This window comes from Hyla sarda, chromosome 1 (genome assembly GCF_029499605.1).
Source record: "Hyla sarda isolate aHylSar1 chromosome 1, aHylSar1.hap1, whole genome shotgun sequence".
Taxonomy (NCBI): Eukaryota; Metazoa; Chordata; class Amphibia; order Anura; family Hylidae; genus Hyla; species Hyla sarda.
In genome coordinates, this window is record NC_079189.1 from 382,142,830 (window position 1) to 382,161,312 (window position 18,483).

General features: G+C 40.2%; 1 protein-coding gene across 9 annotated transcripts in view; it reads left to right on the forward strand.

Annotated features, from left to right (window-relative positions):
• AOPEP (aminopeptidase O (putative)) overlaps positions 1 to 18,483 on the forward strand; it is a 697,195-nt gene that overhangs the window by 318,785 nt on the left and 359,927 nt on the right. For all 9 annotated transcript variants that reach the window (XM_056524681.1, XM_056524688.1, XM_056524672.1 and 6 more), the window contains one exon: positions 10,399 to 10,501. In XM_056524681.1, coding sequence (XP_056380656.1) covers positions 10,399 to 10,501 — 103 coding nt within the window. The remainder of the gene's footprint in view (positions 1 to 10,398; positions 10,502 to 18,483) is intronic.

The following is an 18,483-nucleotide window of genomic DNA, read 5'->3' on the forward strand; positions in this document are numbered from 1 at the left end:
TAAGGTGATTTTAGTACATACCTGGTAGACAGTAATGGACACGCTTAGGAAGGATCTGCGCTTGTCTTGGGGCTAAATGGCTATGTTGTGAGATTACCATAACACTGTGGCTAGCTTTTTGTGAACTGGTATTTCCTGTTTGACTCTTTTTTTGCCTACAAATCCCATAATTCCATTTTCCTCCCTCCCACACATCAGCCACCCCACCCATTTAAACATAAATGAGCTGCATCCATTCAAAAGACCTGTGGTTTTCAATCAGGGTGCCTACAGCTGTTGCATTAGTTGCAGATTGATCTCTCTCCCACCAAGCGATTGCTCCATCCATTGAAGCAGACAGGCTCCCTGTCATCAACTGATTAGTGAGTCAGGTCTTGGTGGCATTGCAACCTGGGAAAAATCTGAGACAAAATTAATTTTGTATGCTGTTAAAAATAAATATTGGGGAGAAAATCGTCACATACAGGTACAGACACTATATTATGAACTACACTAACCTTACATTCCTGTTGCATAGTCAAATAAAAAAAAATCCTGGAATACCCCTTTAACACGTTAAGGACCATGGATGCACGTTCAGCCATTAGGACATGTATACTCATCCATGGTTCTCGTGGGTGCTGCCCAGTGCACCCACAAGATTGTGGCAGGGACTTGGCTGTAACACACAGCCGGGACACTGCCGCACTGCTGGGACCGAAGAAAACTTTGGTCCCGGCAGTTTAACCCTTACAGCCGCGGTCGGAAGCGACTGCGAGCTGTAAGGAGTTTTGACAGAGGGAGGGGGCTCCCTCTGTCTCTCTTCTGTAGCACCCCGCAATGATCACAGGGTGCTGCTGGTTACCTGGACAGCCGGGGGTCTTTACAAGGACCCCCAGGTCTGCCCCGGTTATTGCCTGTTAGGACGTGCCTGAGGCACTGCACATCCTGATATGCTGCCTGCCAGTGTAAAACTGGCAGACAGCATATAACTGCAATGCTTTGGAATACTAAGTATTTCAAAGCATTAAAAAAAGTGTAAAAAAATATAAAATACATAACCGTGTAAAAAAAAAAAAAAAGTAAAAAAAGTGTCAAAAAAATTATAAAAATACATTTGTTAAATAAATATAATCAAAAATAAAAATGCATAATTTGTAGGATCACACGGCACACATCCACAGCATATCACATGCTGCGGATGCCTGCCAGCAGTCACAATAATAAGCTCCCTGCTGCGGCTGGGTAGCTTTGTGTATCCACTCATAGCAGCAGATTTCCCGCCGGCAGTCATGAGCGGACACACTGAGCTACCCAGCCACAGCAGTGATCTCGCCCTTTTGACTGCCGGGGGCATGTGCATGTGCTCTATTTGACCCTACACTGCGTCCTGTTCATACTGCGTTTCAGCAGTATGTTACAGCCAGGCGTCACTGCTAGCTGACCAGGGACCGATCAGAGCGGTCCCTGGTCCAGCCAATACAATTGTAGGGGTGCGGTATTGTTCTGCCAGCTTCGATCCTTTGCAGGCATGGGGTGGGGTCTATAATTCATATAATGATGCCCTGAAAGCCAAAGGGAGCTCCTCTCCCTCTTGGTCCTACCAGTTGGTCATGCAACCAGATATGGCCTAAGTTGGGGTACTCCCCAGCCTGGGACGAACAGCGTGAAAAAATATGGGCGCATTTCCTCCATTTCAAACGTGACTTACCAAAATGATGTCCCACAACTAATTTCTTTTTTTCCCCCCACTAACTTTGAAATAATTCTAGCCACACAATAAGGGCTCAAGATACTTACTTTTGCCCTAGGTGAATACTTTAGGGGGTGTAGTTTCGAAAATCTGGGGGTGCAGTATTGTTCTGACAGCTAGAATGCTTTGCAAGATGAAGTGCGGCCTAAAATTTGTATAATGATATCCTGAAAGCCAAATGGTGCTCCTCTCCTTTTAGGCCATGCAACCAAATATGGCCTAAGTGGGGGTATTACAAAACACGGGATGAACAGCGTAATAAAATATGGGGTGCATTTTCTACTTTTCAGATGCAATGTACAAAAAATATGTCCCACAAATGATGCATTTGTGGAAAAAAAAGAACATTTAAATTTTTCCACTGACTTTGCAACCATTCCAGCCACACAAAAAGGACTCAATGTACTCACTTTTGATCTAGATGATTACTTTAGGGGGTGTAGTTTCCAAAATGGGGTCACTTGTGGGGGTTCTGTATGGTTCTGATAGCTAAAACCCTTTGCAGGCATGAAGTGCGGCCTATAATCCATCCGGCCTAAAATGATGCCCTGAAAGCCAAATGGCGCTCCTCTCCTTCTGGGTCCTACCACGCGGCCAAGGAATATGCAGGATATTTCCAAACACGGGCCGAGCAGCTCAATAAAATATAGGGAGCATTTCTTTCAATATCAATAGCGATGTACAGTATAAATTCTACGTTTCACAAATGATGCATTTGTGAAAAAAGCACATAACACTGACTTTGTAATAATTCCTGCCAAAAAACGATGGTGTTAAAATACTCACTGTACCCCCTAGCAAATACCTTGAGGGGTCTAATTTTTAGAATGGGGTCATTTGGGGGGGGGGGGGGGGGGGTTGCTATGTTCTACCACCTTCAAATTTCTGAAACCTTGCATACCACATAAAAAAAAAGATTTAAAAAATTTTAAGTTAAGTTGTTAGGCTTCTAATTAATTTAAAATGTTAATTGAAAACAAAAGAAATGCTTTCAAAATAAAGTAGACATCTGAAAGTATAAGTTTCAAAAACTATTTGGTCAGAAAGTATAAATATTTGCAACCTATTAGTGTTAAAATAGCAAAAAATCTTTATTCTTTTAAAAATTTCATGATTTTTTGCATTGTAAAAAAAAAACTACAAATGATATCAGCTTACTTTTACTGTGTACATGAAGGACAACTTGTGACAAAAAAAAACAATGTCAGAATTATCGTGATTAGCAAAACATTACCAGAGTTATTCTCTAATAAAGTCAGACATCCCCGATTTAAAAAAACAGGCCTGGTCTTTCAGGGGCGAGCAGGTTTACTTGTGTTGGTCTTTAAGGGGTTAAGATTGTTCTCTTCTGACCCCTCTAACCCTTATATTTCCGTATACAGGCCTGTATAAGGGTAATTTTTGCGCCATGGTCTGTAGTTTTTTTTATCAGTACAATCAGTGACCAAAAATCTGCAATTCTGGACTTTTTTTTTTATACATTTACGCCATTCACTCTGTGGCTTAATTAACATTATATTTTAATAGTGATTTAAACTTTTATTAGGGAAGGGGCTTATTCACATTTACTAACACTTTTAAAAAAAAATTGTTTCCTATTTTGTACTACAACCTCCAGTATGCAAGGCCAAAATGCACTACAACCCCCAGTATGCAAAGGGACAAAGAGTCTGTTTGTCCCATGTACATTGGAGTCTTTAGTACAGACTCCAATAGGCAAAGGGAGAAAGCACTACAACCCCTAGTATAAAAGTGATAAAACACTACATCTCCCAGTATGCAATGTAACAAAGCACTACAACCATCAGTATGCAATGGGACAAAGCACTACAACATTAAAGGGGCAAGTGCACATATAGGGCAGGGGGGCTCAAGCCCCCTTTTAAGCCTATGTGTGCATATCCCTGGTCTCAGACATTACTGTCCCCTCATCTCCCCCTCTGTCGCATGCCCCCTCATTTCCTCCCTATGTGTTAGTTATTACTGTCCCCTCATCTCCCCCCAGTGCCGGTAATTGGTATCTCCCCTTTGTTGTCATTTATTACTGTCCCCTCCTCTCCCCCCTGTGTGTCAGTTATTACTGTCCCCTTATCTTCCCCTGTGTGTCACAGGGATAAGTAAACCTGTCCCCACCCTGGGACACCTTTTTGTTTTTTGCTTTTCAACTGTTTAAAAATAACAAACTGTTTTACCTCTGCCTCCATTCTCACACTGATCTCCCATTCTGCCATGCTGAACACGGGATGTCTTTGGTCAGTACTCTGCTGTACAGCAGCAGATGCCTTCGGTCGATGCTCCTTTTTTAGGTGTATAGAGTACGAAGAGTCACCGCTGAAGCCACTGAATGGCTGCGGTGGTCACTTGACGCTCGGTGCTCCTGTAACACCAGAGCCACCACTGCAGGCAGAACAGGCAATCAGTGCAAGAACAACTTGGCACCCGGGATTTATCAAGCCCTGGCCTATTAAAATGAGTAGTGTAATGCCCATGACCATAGTTAGATGCATTAATGAACTGGACTGGCCAGAGACAGGCAATGTCATGCTAGTATGTGTTTAAAGGGGAAATACAACAATGACTAATAGCTGCTCATTGTCTTTAAAGGGGTACTGCCCTGGAAAACATTTTTTTTTTTTTTTAAACTGATGCCAGAAAGTTAAACAGATTTGTAAACGACTTCTATTTAAAAATCTTAATCCTTCCAGTACTTAGCTGCTGTATACTACAGAGGAAGTTCTTTCCTTTTTTGTCTAACCACAGTGCTGACACCTCTGTTTATTTTAGGAACTGTCCAGAGCAGGATATATTTGCTATGGGGATTTGCTTCTACTCTGGACAATTCCTAAAATGGAAAGAGGTGTCAGCAGAGAACACTGTGGTCAGACAGAAAGGAAATTCAAAAACAAAAGAACTTCCTCTGGAACATTCAGCAGCTGATAAGTACTGAAAGGATTAAGATTTTTAAATAAAAGTAATTTACAAATATGTCTTAACTTTCTGGCACCAGTTGATATTTTTTTTTTTCCAGGGGAGTACCCCTTTTATATAACTACTAAAAAAGATCAATAACAATCTCTAAAACATACTTGGACATATATAAAATATTATCTGTCTTTATTTAAGAGCATTTGTGAATTAAATAGATGTTCAAACCATTGTAAGTCTGAAGACGAGTAACAAGCCAATGTATCCTTTCTGCACTTTATATGTTCCCGAGCTTTGTATCACCTCCTAATCCACCCCCACCTTTCCCTCCTTCTGTGTTTTTTATTGTTCTGTCATGATAACTGGTAATTTTCACAAGAAGTTATTGGGGGATTTCTCCAAGAAAATCCTGGGAGTGGTTGACGACAGGAAGTCTGCCAACAATAAATTCTGCAGTGCCTGAGGCGCAAGCTGTTTGTGAGACTTGTATTTTACAGCTCTTGATTTCCTAATAATGCTGTGAAGAAATACAAACTCACGTGAGACAAAGCTGACAAACTTGGGGCATTTCAAGGGAAAAAACAATAGTGTATTGATGGCTTTTATAGTTCTCTGATCTGTGCTATAAAAATAGAATTTATCAGATATTTGTCTTTGAACTTAGCAGATGTATGCCAGAATATTTCACAAGGGGATATCTAAGGTCACTATAACACGCTTGCTATAAAGCTTTTTTGTAGAGCACCAGTATGTTGCTACTGAGAATTCTAGAATATAAAATTAGTAGTCAACAGTCACAGTCTGCTACACAGTTCCTTTTCCATAATGTTGAACTGTGTTACAAGAGAAGATGGTCATGGTGTTCTCTGCTTTAGACAATCCAAACTGAAAGGTCCATTGACAACAAGTTGATTAGAAAGTTTCCCCTCACTAGGACCTCCAGTTTACATCGTTCTCGTTGAAACCCTGGGGATTTTGCTGTAACACAACAATGAGAGCTGTTTTTTGTTACCACTCTCCAGTCTGGTAAAGAAAAATAAACCTGAACAGGACCCCTGCCCTCACTTTCCCATATTAGTTCAGTATTTCCTAATATACTTTATAAAATGGGTTTTCTAAACTAAACACCATCTTTTCATTTCATATTACTTATAAATGCCTAAAATAGGGAATAACCTTTATGTTACAAATATATGTGTCATTAGATCAAGAAATGGAATCCATTGTTTTTGCAGCAGTTCTAAGTACCCTGTTCGGGCAGCGGATTTTGTGTGGGAGACTGACTGAGCTTGACTGCTTTAACCTGTACATATCACACTGTTTATACGCTCAACACCTTGCCCTGTTTGCTATATATAACTTCTAAGAAGCCCTCAAAATCGTTTTCCCCTTAGGCTTAAAGTTTAGAAGAAAAAAGAAAAATATGTTCTTCTGGTCAGGGCAAAGTCCATAAACAAGATAACTAGTGTAGTAGCCAGTTAAAGTGTACCCGTCGTCAACAAAAACTTTTTATACAATGTAGATAATACAATTATATGTATATTTGTAATATACTTTGGTAAAAAAAATATGTATATTTTTGTCCCTGCAGGTATTGCCTGTGTGTCTCTATGAGGAGTCCAAATACAGGAAGTGAGGGTGGACAAGCAGGGCTCTTTTCACTGAGGAGAAGCAGGACTATGGGCAGTGAATCTCTGGGACATGCTGTGGGCTCACACATGAGGATGATTGACAAGCCAGGAGGCTGCACAGAACCCTGCTTGTCATGTCCTCACTTCCTGTATTTGGACTCCTCATAGAGACACACAGGCAATAGCTGCAGAGACAGCATTTTTTCACCCAAAATAGACACATTTTTTAACCAATGTATATTACAAATATACATATAATGTTATTATCTACATTATATAAAAAGATTTTGTTAACGACAGGTACACTTTAAGTTACATGTGATCCTAGTAGTCTTTGGCAACTAATTCAAACTCAATACAGATTCAAAAGCAGCAACTCCTTTTGTCTTGAGATTGTTAGACCACTAGCCCTTGACACCATTTGGTCAGCACACATTTGGGTTTATATAGAATATATAATTTATACTAGCCCCACCATTATACTAGAAAGTTTTAGGGAATTGCATTATTGCAAATGTGGCAGCAAAGAGCAGAAAGTGTGAATGGGTTTAACTCCATGATACTTTCTGCCATTACATGATATTATATAAAAGTGCAATTAAAGGGGTACTCCCCTGGAAAACCTTTTTTTTTTTTTTATCACCTGGTACCAGAAAGTTTAACAAATTTGTAAATTACTTCTATTTAAAAATTTTTAAATATTAATTCTTCCAGTACTTATCAGCTGCTGTATAATTCAGAGGAAGTTCTTTTCTCTTTGATTTTCCTTTCTGTCTGACCACAGTGCTCTCTGCTGACACCTCTGTCCATTTTAGGAATTGTCAAGAGCAGGAGAGGTTTTCTATAGGGATTTCCTCCTACTTTGGAAAGTTCCTAAAGTGGACAGAGGTGTCAGCAGAGAGCACTGTGGTCAGACAGAAAGGAAATTCAAAAAGAAAAGAACTCCCTCTGGAACATACAGCAGCAGATAAGTACTAGAAGGGTTAAGATTTTTAAATGGAAGCAATTTACAAATCTGTTTAACTTTCTCGCACCAGTTGATTTAAAAAAAAAAAAAATGTTTTCCAGTGGAGTACCCCTTTAAACAACATAACAGTGCAATTTTACATACCGTACAGTAATTGCTCAGGTGATACGTAATCAAACCATAAGACATCCATACTGGGATCTGCTTCATGGTGAAAGACATAGGACCTTTGATGGAAAGCGCTCTAGGGACCCTAAAGACACTAAAACTCTGGGTTTCCTGCTCCAACCTAAAGCCTTTTTATACTTGCTGTTTAAGAACTGTATCTCAATTTGGATGATTTTGCTGATCTTTTCTAAAGAAACTGTGACACAGGGAGTGCAATAGGAGAACTACAAGTAACACCATCCCTAGTGCAACTACACTTTACTGTCGCCAGCCTACGAAGCATGCAGAGTTCTTGTGCAAACCCTCAAGTCTTAGTAATTAGTCTGACTGGGACCATGACTGGCATTGGGACTACAAGCTGCAGCCATCCCACAGGCCTCCTCCCTATCATTGTATCTGTTCTCCCTTTGAGCTGCCACGTGTAGAAATGAGGACACAGCTAGGAGGAATCATAAAATCTGACAGCTTTATTAATGGCATGTGCCATTGTTTTGCCACAAAATATCATTGCAAAGTAAGTCAACCAAGCTAGGTTAAAGAAGAAATAATATCTAATATATCTAGCAAGGTGCACTACATTTATCACACAGAGTGTGCCACTGTGAGAAAGTATTTTGTATAGTTTGATGCTGTATACATTTTAGCCAGTATTACTAAATCTCCCTCACTATCTATATTCTTAAAACACCATTGAATACCTTTAAATGCATCTTACCTTGCAAAATGTTGCTATAAAACCTTTTTAAAAGATTTTCTTTTCTAACCTATTGCTCCCTTGTCAGCTTCATAGTGTAGGGATGAAAAGAGCCTTTCATTCTGGCAGGCTTTGTGTTGTAAGCTTTTAAATCAATACTTGGAGATGTAATGGAATATCTGTACTCACTGCTCTAGTGACTGAGATTCATCTACTTTTAAAATCTAAAATGTGTCTGCTAATATAATGTTACACTTTAACACATTTTGTGTGAAGGAAAATTTTTGAGGAAATTGTTAATTCTACGTATTGGGCTATAGGATACTAAATGTCTCTTGACACAATTTTTAAGAGGATCCAATTATTATGGTTTTAAAAGTACAAAACTAATGATAGAGTGTTAAGCAAGGAGTGTAGTTTTTGTAATAATTGCATACAAATAATTGTGCATTAAGCTTTTGTGTAAGTAATATATGTTATAGTGTTAAAGGGGTATTCCGGCCAAATACATCTTATCCCCTATCCAAAGTATAAGGGATAAGATGTCTAACGTGGGGGCCCACCGCTGGGCCGTTACACCCCCTCCCATAGACATGAATGGAGGGGGCGTGGTGTGATGTCACGAGGGGGCAGGGCGTGGTGTGACGTCACGTCTCCAGTCCCGGAATCAAAGAGGTTTTCCGACACTGGAGACGCAGCCCCGCATAGAATGCAGGTGCTGAACGGAGATCACAGGGGGTCCAAGTGTCAGGCCCCCCGCGATCAGACATCTTATCCACTATCCCTTGGATAGGAGATCTGATGTATTTGGCCGGAATACCCCTTTAACCCCTTAAGGACACATGACGTACTGGAACGTCATGTGTCCACTCCCGATCTATAATGCGGGGCCACGGAGTGGCCCCGCGACATAGCGGGTCGGGCCCGGCCGTTGTTAGACCCGTGGCTAATAGCGCGCTGCATTGATCGCTGTGCCGCGCGCTATTAACCCTTCAAAGTTGAACGCCACGTCTAAAGTGAAACTGAAACCATGCCGGCTAGCTCAGTGGGCTGCTCGGGATAGCCGCGGCGAAATCGCGGCATCCCGAACAGCTTACAGGACAGCGGGAGGGCCCCTACCTGCCTCATCGCTGTCCGATCGCGTGATGACTGCTCAGTGCCTGAGATCCAGGCATGAGCAGTCATGCGGCAGAATCGTTGATCACTGGTTTCTTATGAGAAACCAGTGATCAACATAGAAGATCAGTGTGTGCAGTGTTATAGGTCCCTATGGGAGCTATAACACTGCAAAAAAAAGTGAAAAAAAAGTGAATAAATATAATTTAACCCCTTCCCTATTAAAAGTTTGAATCACCCCCCTTTTCCCATAAAAAAAAAAAACTGTGTAAATAAAACTAAAAATAAACATATATGGTATCGCCGCGTGAGGAAATGTCCGAATTATAAAAATATATCGTTAATTAAACCGCACGGTCAATGGCGTGCGCGCAAAAAAATTCCAAAGTCCAAAATAGTGCACTTTTGGTCACTTTTTATATCATGAAAAAATGAATAAAGAGCAATCAATAAGTCCTATCAATGTAAAAATAGTACCGTTAAAAACTTCAGATCACGGTGCAAAAAATGAGCCCTCATACCGCCCCATACACGGAAAAATAAAAAAGTTATAGGGGTCAGAAGATGACAATTTTAAACGTATCAATTTTCCTGCATGTAGTTATGATTTTTTCCAGAAGTACGACAAAATCAAACCTATATAAGTAGGGAATCATTTTAACCGTATGGACCTACAGAATAAAGATAAGGTGTCATTTTTACCGAAAAATGTACTACGTAGAAACGGAAGCCCCCAAAAGTTACAAAACAGCGTTTTTTTTTTTCAATTTTGTCTCAAAATTATTTTTTTTTTCTGTTTCACCGTAGATTTTTGGGCACAATGACTGATGTCATTACAAAGTAGAATTGGTGGCGCAAAAAATAAGCCATAAGATGCAAAATTGAAAGAGTTATGATTTTTTAAAGGCAAGGAGCAAAAAACGAAAATGCAAAAACGGAAATACCCCCGGTCCTTAAGGGGTTAAATGTAAAAATGCCACAAACTGATATTACTGATTGGTATACTGTTGGTATTATAGCAAAATAAGGTTTAGAAACAGCAGACACCTACTATGAAAATGTATCATTTCATAAACTTTAGACTACATCGTTTTTTTTTATTCAATCTTTTTTTTATTCAAAATGTTATATTGTTCATTGTATTTACTTTTTTTTGCACTGTTAGGCCCCAGGGAGATTCTACTGGCGAAGTGAGTGACTCAGGAGCTTCCATGGTACGACATGGCTTAAATGCAGACAAAAATTTCATGCAAGTGCATTACTTAAAGGTTAGTGGATAAACATTTGGTCATACTTTTTCAATTGATGTAAATCTTTACATATACACATTACAGCCAACAGTATGTAGACACTTAAACACCATTGGTGTTTCAGCTTTCACTCTTCTGGAATTGCTTTCCACAAGTTTTTGAAAGGTGTCTTGGGAATTTTTGCCTATTCAGCCAAAATTGCATTTGTGAGGTCAGACATTGATGTCGAACAAGAAGATCTGTCTTTTAAACAGCGATGCAATTCATCCCAAAGGTGTTTAATGGGGTACTCCGGTGAAAACCTTTTTTTCTTTTAAATCAACCTGTGGCAGAAAGTTAAACATATTTGTAAATTACTTCTATTAAAAACTCTTAATCCTTCCAGTACTTATTAGCTGCTGAATGCTACAGAGGAAATTCCTTTCTTTTTGGAACACTGATGACATCACGAGCACAGTGCTCTCTGCTGACATCTCTGTCCATTTTAGCAACCATGCATAGCAGATGTATGCTAAGGGCAGCATGGTGGCTCAGTGGTTAGCACTACTGCCTTGCAGTGCTGGGGCTTGGGTTCAAATCCCACTAAGGACAACAATAAATAAAGCATTTTTATCATTTTAATAATGTCAGCAGAAAGAACTGTGCTCGTGATGTCATCAGAGAGCATTCCAAAAAGAAAAGAATTTCCTCTGTAGAATTCAGCAGCTAATAAGTACAGGAAGGATTAAGATTTTTTAATAAAAGTAATTTACAAATATGTTTAACTTTCTGCCACCAGTTGATTTAAAAGAAAAAAGGTTTTCACCGGAGTACCCCTTTAATGGGGTTGAGGGTTGTAAGGACCAGTCAAGTTCCCCACACCAACTCATTAAACCATGCCTTTATGGACCTCGCTTTGTGCACTGGTGCATAGTCATTCATAGAACAGAAAATTTCCTCTAACTGTTGCTACAAATGCATTTGATTAACATGTTTGCTGTAGGATTAACATTACCTTTCACTGGAAATATTCAGTTTTCATCAAATTTTATTGTAGGTATGTTTTCCGTAGGTAGCATTTTTCATGCATTCCCCAAGCCTAGATTTCTCCATCAAACTCATGAATCTCATTCCAGTGATCATGCATTCAGTATTTCAACAGGTTTTATGAGTTACATTACTTTTGATGACACTTTGCATTGGGCATGAGGACCTTAGGCTTGTGTGCTGCTGTTAAATTATGGGAACCAATTTCATGAAACTTCAAACACACACACACTGGCCCTGATTTACTAAAATCCGCATGTTCTTTCTGGAGTGTTTTAGATTTCACTCCTCTTTTTCTGGGAGCTGATTTACTAATGTGTCGCACGTGTTGGATGATTTTCTGTCACATGTTTTTTTTGTGACGCACGGGAAAATGTATCGCACGTACTCTGAATTAAAAGAAAAAAACTAAAAAACATGGGTATAGAATACAAATCATCAATAGCATGTGCCAAACCAAACAAGCAAGCAAAACACAAGATTTAACGGGAATTAACCTCTTAAGGACCCATACGTCATGTCTTTTCCTGGTCTCCGCCGGTGGAGATCGGAAGCGGATCCCTGCTGAAATCCTTCAGCAGGGATCCAGGGCAAACGCCGAGTGGGGCCATGTAGGCCCCCCATGTCGGCGATCGCCGCAAATCGCAAGGGAAATCGTCCTTGCGATCTGCGGCGATACCGGGCTGATCGGGTCTCTGGGACCCGACCGCTCGGTAATTTTGCATGATCCCGGCTGTCACAGACAGCCAGGACCATGCTAAAGTATAGGAGCAAGGTGGCAACCCTCCGATCCCCTGCGATTCTTCGGTTAGCTAACCGACCAATCGCAGGGGGGGGGGGGCAGTTACTTCCTCCCGTCCTGCCCGGCCCCTGGAAGTCCGGAGAGGACGGGAGGAAGACCGGAGGACGCGGTGGGGGACGGGGGAGTGCTGGGGCCCGGCCCCAGTACTTACCTCGTCCCTGAAGACCCGGATCCCGGCGAGGAAGATGGCGGCGACAGGTGAGTGGATCTTCAGCCGCGGTCGGGCCCTTTACAGCAATGCACGTCGCCGTAAAGCGACATGCATTGCTGTATTGGGACCCTGTATACTACAACTCCCAGCATGCCCAGACAGCCCTTGGCATCTGGGCATGCTGGGAGTTGCAGTTTTGCAACATCTGGAGGTCCGCAGTTTTGGGACCACTGTGCCCTTCGAGATGTTGCAAAACTACACATCCTCAGCATGCCCTTACTGTCCAGGCATGCTGGGAGTTGTAGTTCTGTAACATCTGGCCCTTCAGATGTTGCAGTACTACAACTCCCAGCATGCCTGGACAGTTTTGGCATACTGGGAGTTGTAGTTTTGCAACATCTGGAAGGGCACAGATTGGGAACCACTGTATTAGTGGTCTGCAAACTGTAGTCCTCCAGATGTTGCAAACTACAACTCCAAGCATGCTGGGAGTTGTAGTTCGGCAACATCTGGCTCTAAAGATGTTGCCGAACTACTACTTCCAGCATGCCTGAGAATGTTTGGGAGTTGTGGTTTTGCAACAACAGGAGGCACACTGGTTGGGAAACATTGTCTGTTTCCTAACTCAGTGTTTCCCAACCCGTGTGCCTCCAGCTGTTGCAAAACTATAACTACCAGCATGCACTGATAGACTGTGCATGCTGGGAGTTGTAGTTTTGCAACAGCTGGAGGTCCCCCCCCCCTGTGAATGTACAGGGTGCATTCACATGGGGAGGGGCTTACAGTGAGTATCAGGCTGCAAGTTTGCGATGCAGCAAATTTTGCGCAGCAGCTCAAACTTGCAGCGGGAAAATCGCTGTAACCCCCCCTGCCCGTGTGACTGTACCCTAAAAACACTACACTACACTAACACAAAATAAAATAAAAAGTAAAAAACACTACATATACACATACCCCTACACAGCCCCCCTCCCCAATTAAAATGAAAAACGTCTGGTACGCCACTGTTTTCAAAATGGAGCCTCCAGCTGTTGCAAAACAACAACTCCCAGTATTGCCGGACAACCGTCGACTGTCCAAGCATGCTGGGAGTTTTGCAACAGCTGGAGGCACCCTGTTTGGGAATCACTGGCGTAGAATACCCCTATGCAAATCCCTAATTCAGGCCTCAAATGCGCATGGCGCTCTCACTTTGGAGCCCTGTCGTATTTCAAGGCAACAGTTTAGGGCCACATATGGGGTATCACCGTACTCGGGAGAAATTGCCTTACAAATTTTGGGGGGCTTATTCTCCTTTCACCCCTTATGAAAAGTATAAAAATATATATAAATTTTATTTGGTACCAAAACATAAGTTAAAAATATATAATATAAAATAGGAACAGGAAAATTCGTGCACAATCAATGTAAATCCATAGATATAAGTTAATATAAAAAATTCATCTCAATTTACAGCATGTAATAATTGATAAAAATAAATATAAAAGCAGGATAAAAAAAATATATATAAGGGGAGAGTTGGGTCCGGTAAATAAATTAAGGTGTATATATATGTATTAAGTCTATATGTACGTACAGAAGATAGGATAAGTGTACAGAAGTAACTAAGAATAAAGTGCAAGTGCTAAAAAAACTGTAAACACTTCTTACATAGTGAAAAATATATCACACAGTGAATAACTAAGCAAAGTGCAACGTGCTAGGAAAGCAGTGGTGTTAAAGCAACATAACATGTGACGTATAAAATGCAGGAACAGAAGTGCACAATGGAAATAACAGTTAGATGAAATAGAAGGCAGAAGACATATAGGTACTGGACTGGACCCTACACCTGCTATGAGTCTCCGACGCGTTTCGCCCGCAACCGGGCTTTCTCGAGGAGTCTCGAGACTCCTCGAGAAATCCCGGTTGCGGGCGAAACGCGCATAGCAGGTGTAGGGTCCAGTCCAGTACCTATATGTCTTCTGCCTTCTATTTCATCTAACTGTTATTTCCATTGTGCACTTCTGTTCCTGCATTTTACACGTCACATGTTATATTGCTTTAACACCACTGCTTTCCTAGCACGTTGCACTTTGCTTAGTTATTCACTGTGTGATATATTTTTCACTATGTAAGAAGTGTTTACAGTTTTTTTTAGCACTTGCACTTTATTCTTAGTTACTTCTGTACACTTATCCTATCTTCTGTACGTACATATAGACTTAATACATATATATATACACCTTAATTTATTTACCGGACCCAACTCTCCCCTAATATATATTTTTTTATCCTGCTTTTATATTTATTTTTATCAATTATTACATGCTGTAAATTGAGATGAATTTTTTATATAAACTTATATCTATGGATTTATATGGATTGTGCACGAATTTTCCTGTTCCTATTTTATATTATATATTTTTAATTTATGTTTTGGTACCTAATAAAATTTATATATATATTTTTATACTGTTTATACTTCATTATTGGGGCACAAGGTTTACGCTCTTTCGTAGCGTATTGTAGGTTTACATATTTGGTCTTCTGTCTTTTTAGACCCCTTTTCTACTTATTTAGAGGAGCCATCTTTTGGACTCTTTTTTAGGCCCTTATGAAAAGGTGAAGTTGGGGTCTACACCAGCATGTTAGTGTAAAAAAATAAATTTTTTACACTAACATGCTGGTGTTGCCCTATACTTTTCATTTTGACGAGGTAAAAGGGAAAAAAGCCCCCCAAAATTTGTAATGCAATTTCTCCCGACTACGGAGATACCCCATATGTGGGCACAAAGTGCTCTGGGGGCGCACAACAAGGCCCAGAAGGGAGAGTGCACCATGTACATTTGAGGTGATTTGCACAGGGGTGGCTGATTGTTACAGCGGTTTTGACAAACGCAAAAAAAACAAAACCCCACATGTGACCCCATTTCGGAAACTACACCCCTCATGGAATGTAATGAGGGGTGCAGTGAGAATTTACACCCCACTGGTGTCTGACAGATCTTTGGAACAGTGGGCTGCGCAAATTAAAAATGACACCAGTGGGGGGGGGTAAATTTGGGGGGAAACACACATTTTAGGGAAAAATTTTTTTTTTACGTATGCAAAAGTCGTGAAACCCCTGTGGGGTATTAAGGCTCACTTTATTCCTTGTTACGTTCCTCAAGGGGTCTAGTTTCCAAAATGGTATAGCATGTGGGTATTTTTTGCTGTCCTGGCACCATAGGGGCTTCCTAAATGCGACATGCCCCCGAGCAAAATTTGCTCTCAAAAAGCCAAATATGACTCCTTCTCTTCTGAGCATTGTAGTTTGCCCGTAGTGCACTTCAGGTCAACTTATGGGGTACCTCCATACTCAGAAGAGATGGGGTTACAAATTTTGGGGGGTATTTTCTGCTATTAACCCTTGCAAAAATGTGAAATTTGGAGAGAAACACACATTTTATTGAAATTTTTAAAAATATTTTTTACATATGCAAAAGTCGTGAAACACCTGTGGGGTATTAAGGCTCACTTTATTCCTTGTTACATTCCTCAAGGGATATAGTTTCCAAAATGGTATGCCATGTGTTTTTTTTTTCCTGTTCTGGCACCATAGGGGCTTCCTAAATGCAACATGCCCCCCAAAAACCATTTCAGAAAAACGTACGCTCCAAAATTCCCTTGTCGCTCCTTCCCTTCTGAGCCTTCTACTGCGCCCGCCGAACACTTTACATAGACATATGAGGTATGTGCTTACTCGAGAGCAATTGGGCTACAAATATAAGTATACATTTTCTCCTTTTACCCCTTGTAAAAATTCAAAAATTGGGTCTACAAGAACATGCGAGTGTAAAAAATGAAGATTATGAATTTTCTCCTTCACTTTGCTGCTATTCCTGTGAAACACCTAAAGGGTTAAAATGCTGACTGAATGTCATTTTGAATACTTTGGGGGGTGCAGTTTTTATAATGGGGTCATTTGTGGGGTATTTCTAAGATGAAGACCCTTCAAATCCACTTCAAACCTGAATTGGTCCCTGAAAAATTTAGATTTTGGAAATTTTGTGAAAAATTGGAAAATTGCTGCTGAACTTTGAAGCCCTCTGGTGTTTTCCAAAAGTAAAAACTTGTCAATTTTATGATGCAAATATAAAGTAGACATATTGTATATGTGAATAAAAAATAATAATATTTGGAATATCCATTTTCCTTACAAGCAGAGAGCTTCAAATTTAGAAAAATGCAAAATTTTCAAATTTTTCATCAAATTTGGGGATTTTTCACCAAGAAAGGATACAAGTTACCAACAAATTTTACCACTAAGTTAAAGTAGAATATGTCACGAAAAAACTGTCTCGTAATCAGAATGATAACTAAAAGCATTCCAGAGTTATTAATGTTTAAAGTGACAGTGGTCAGATGTGCAAAAAATGGCCGGGTCCTAAGGTGTAAAATGGCTGGGTCCTTAAGGGGTTAAGCAACAAAATAGAAAAAATGTAATGGACTTAGACCATCTAATATAGGAGTTTAAAAACATCCGGGGTGGGGGGTTTAAACTTCTATATTAGATGGTCTAAGTCCATAAAATTTTTTCTATTTTGTTGCTTAATTCCTGTTAAATCTTGTGTTTTGCTTGTTTGGTTTGGCACATGCTATTGATGATTTGTATTCTATACCCATGTTTTTTTACACACACACAAAAAAAAAAAATATATATATATATATATACAATTAAAGGCATATTTTAAAGTTTAAAATGCATTGCATATTCTTAAAATCCTTGTGTAGAACTGCCTCTTGGCTGTTGGTTATTCTGTGAGCCAAACTTTTTCAAGAGTGATTTTGGAAGTTCTGCTTTTTGTCAAGAACACGCCCATTTTCTTGTAATAAAAAAATACTCTGAGTGTTTTCAAAAGTGTAGGTTGTGTGGTGTAAAATGTGGGTGTAGAATTAGTCGCACAGATGGTGTACAATTAGTAAATCAGGGCCACTGTTGTCATTTCCAGAGACAGCTTAAAACTATTTGGACCTTATCTTTGGAAAACCATTTTATGATGCTCCTTATGGACAGCTTTGATGCTGAGGTCATTTGAAGAAGCACCTTGGATCTCTGTATTGAGTGATGCAATGAAAAATGCAACTGTGATTTTTACACGTCTCAGACCTTTCACAAATTGGCTTTTGGCAAAAGTTACAACTTATATCAATGGATTATTTTTGCATTTACAAAAATGTTTAAACATATAGTTGGAGTGCAACACGTTTACATATCATTAGATTCTACAAATGAATTGTTAGATGAATGTAAGATGTGATTAATAACAATGTGATGTCTTGGAGCATGGTCACCTTTTGCTACCATGAATGCTGTTCAGGTGGCTGTTGCCTCAAAGGTCTCCAGCTCAGTCTCAGGTCTATTTGTCTAAATGAAAAATGAAAGGCAGATGATCCAGCACTATTTCCATGCAGCTTTATTAGGAACACAGCACACAGGTAAAATCAGCCTGAACTCAGACGCGTTTCGAGCGCATGCGCTCTTTGTCGGTGACCGACAAAGAGCGCATGCGCTCGAAACGCGTCTGAGTTCAGGCTGATTTTACCTGTGTGCTGTGTTCCTAATAAAGCTGCATGGAAATAGTGCTGGATCATCTGCCTTTCATTTTTCGTTGCTGGTGTTGGCTGGACACCGATCCGGGCACATTATAGGGGATTGGAGAGCTGGTATTTCCATGTGGACTCTGCCTATTTGTCTAAATGTATTGCTATGCAAGTGTATTTTTCTATATATGTATTTGTCTTCTGCATGCACTGAGCCAATACAAGTGCAGATGGTTAACTGTCTGTACCCAACATCCCTATCTTCACTGTGTACAGCTGGCAACAGGTCATAAACAATACTGTTAATCCAATTAATGTTAGAAGATGTATGTATATAAACACAGACCCTATATTTCTGAGTTGTAGTACATTTTAGTGAGTTAGGCTTTTGCCTCTGGTCAGGGAACATCACCATACAGCAGTTCTCACACCTTCAGTGGGAGTATGCCTTCGATA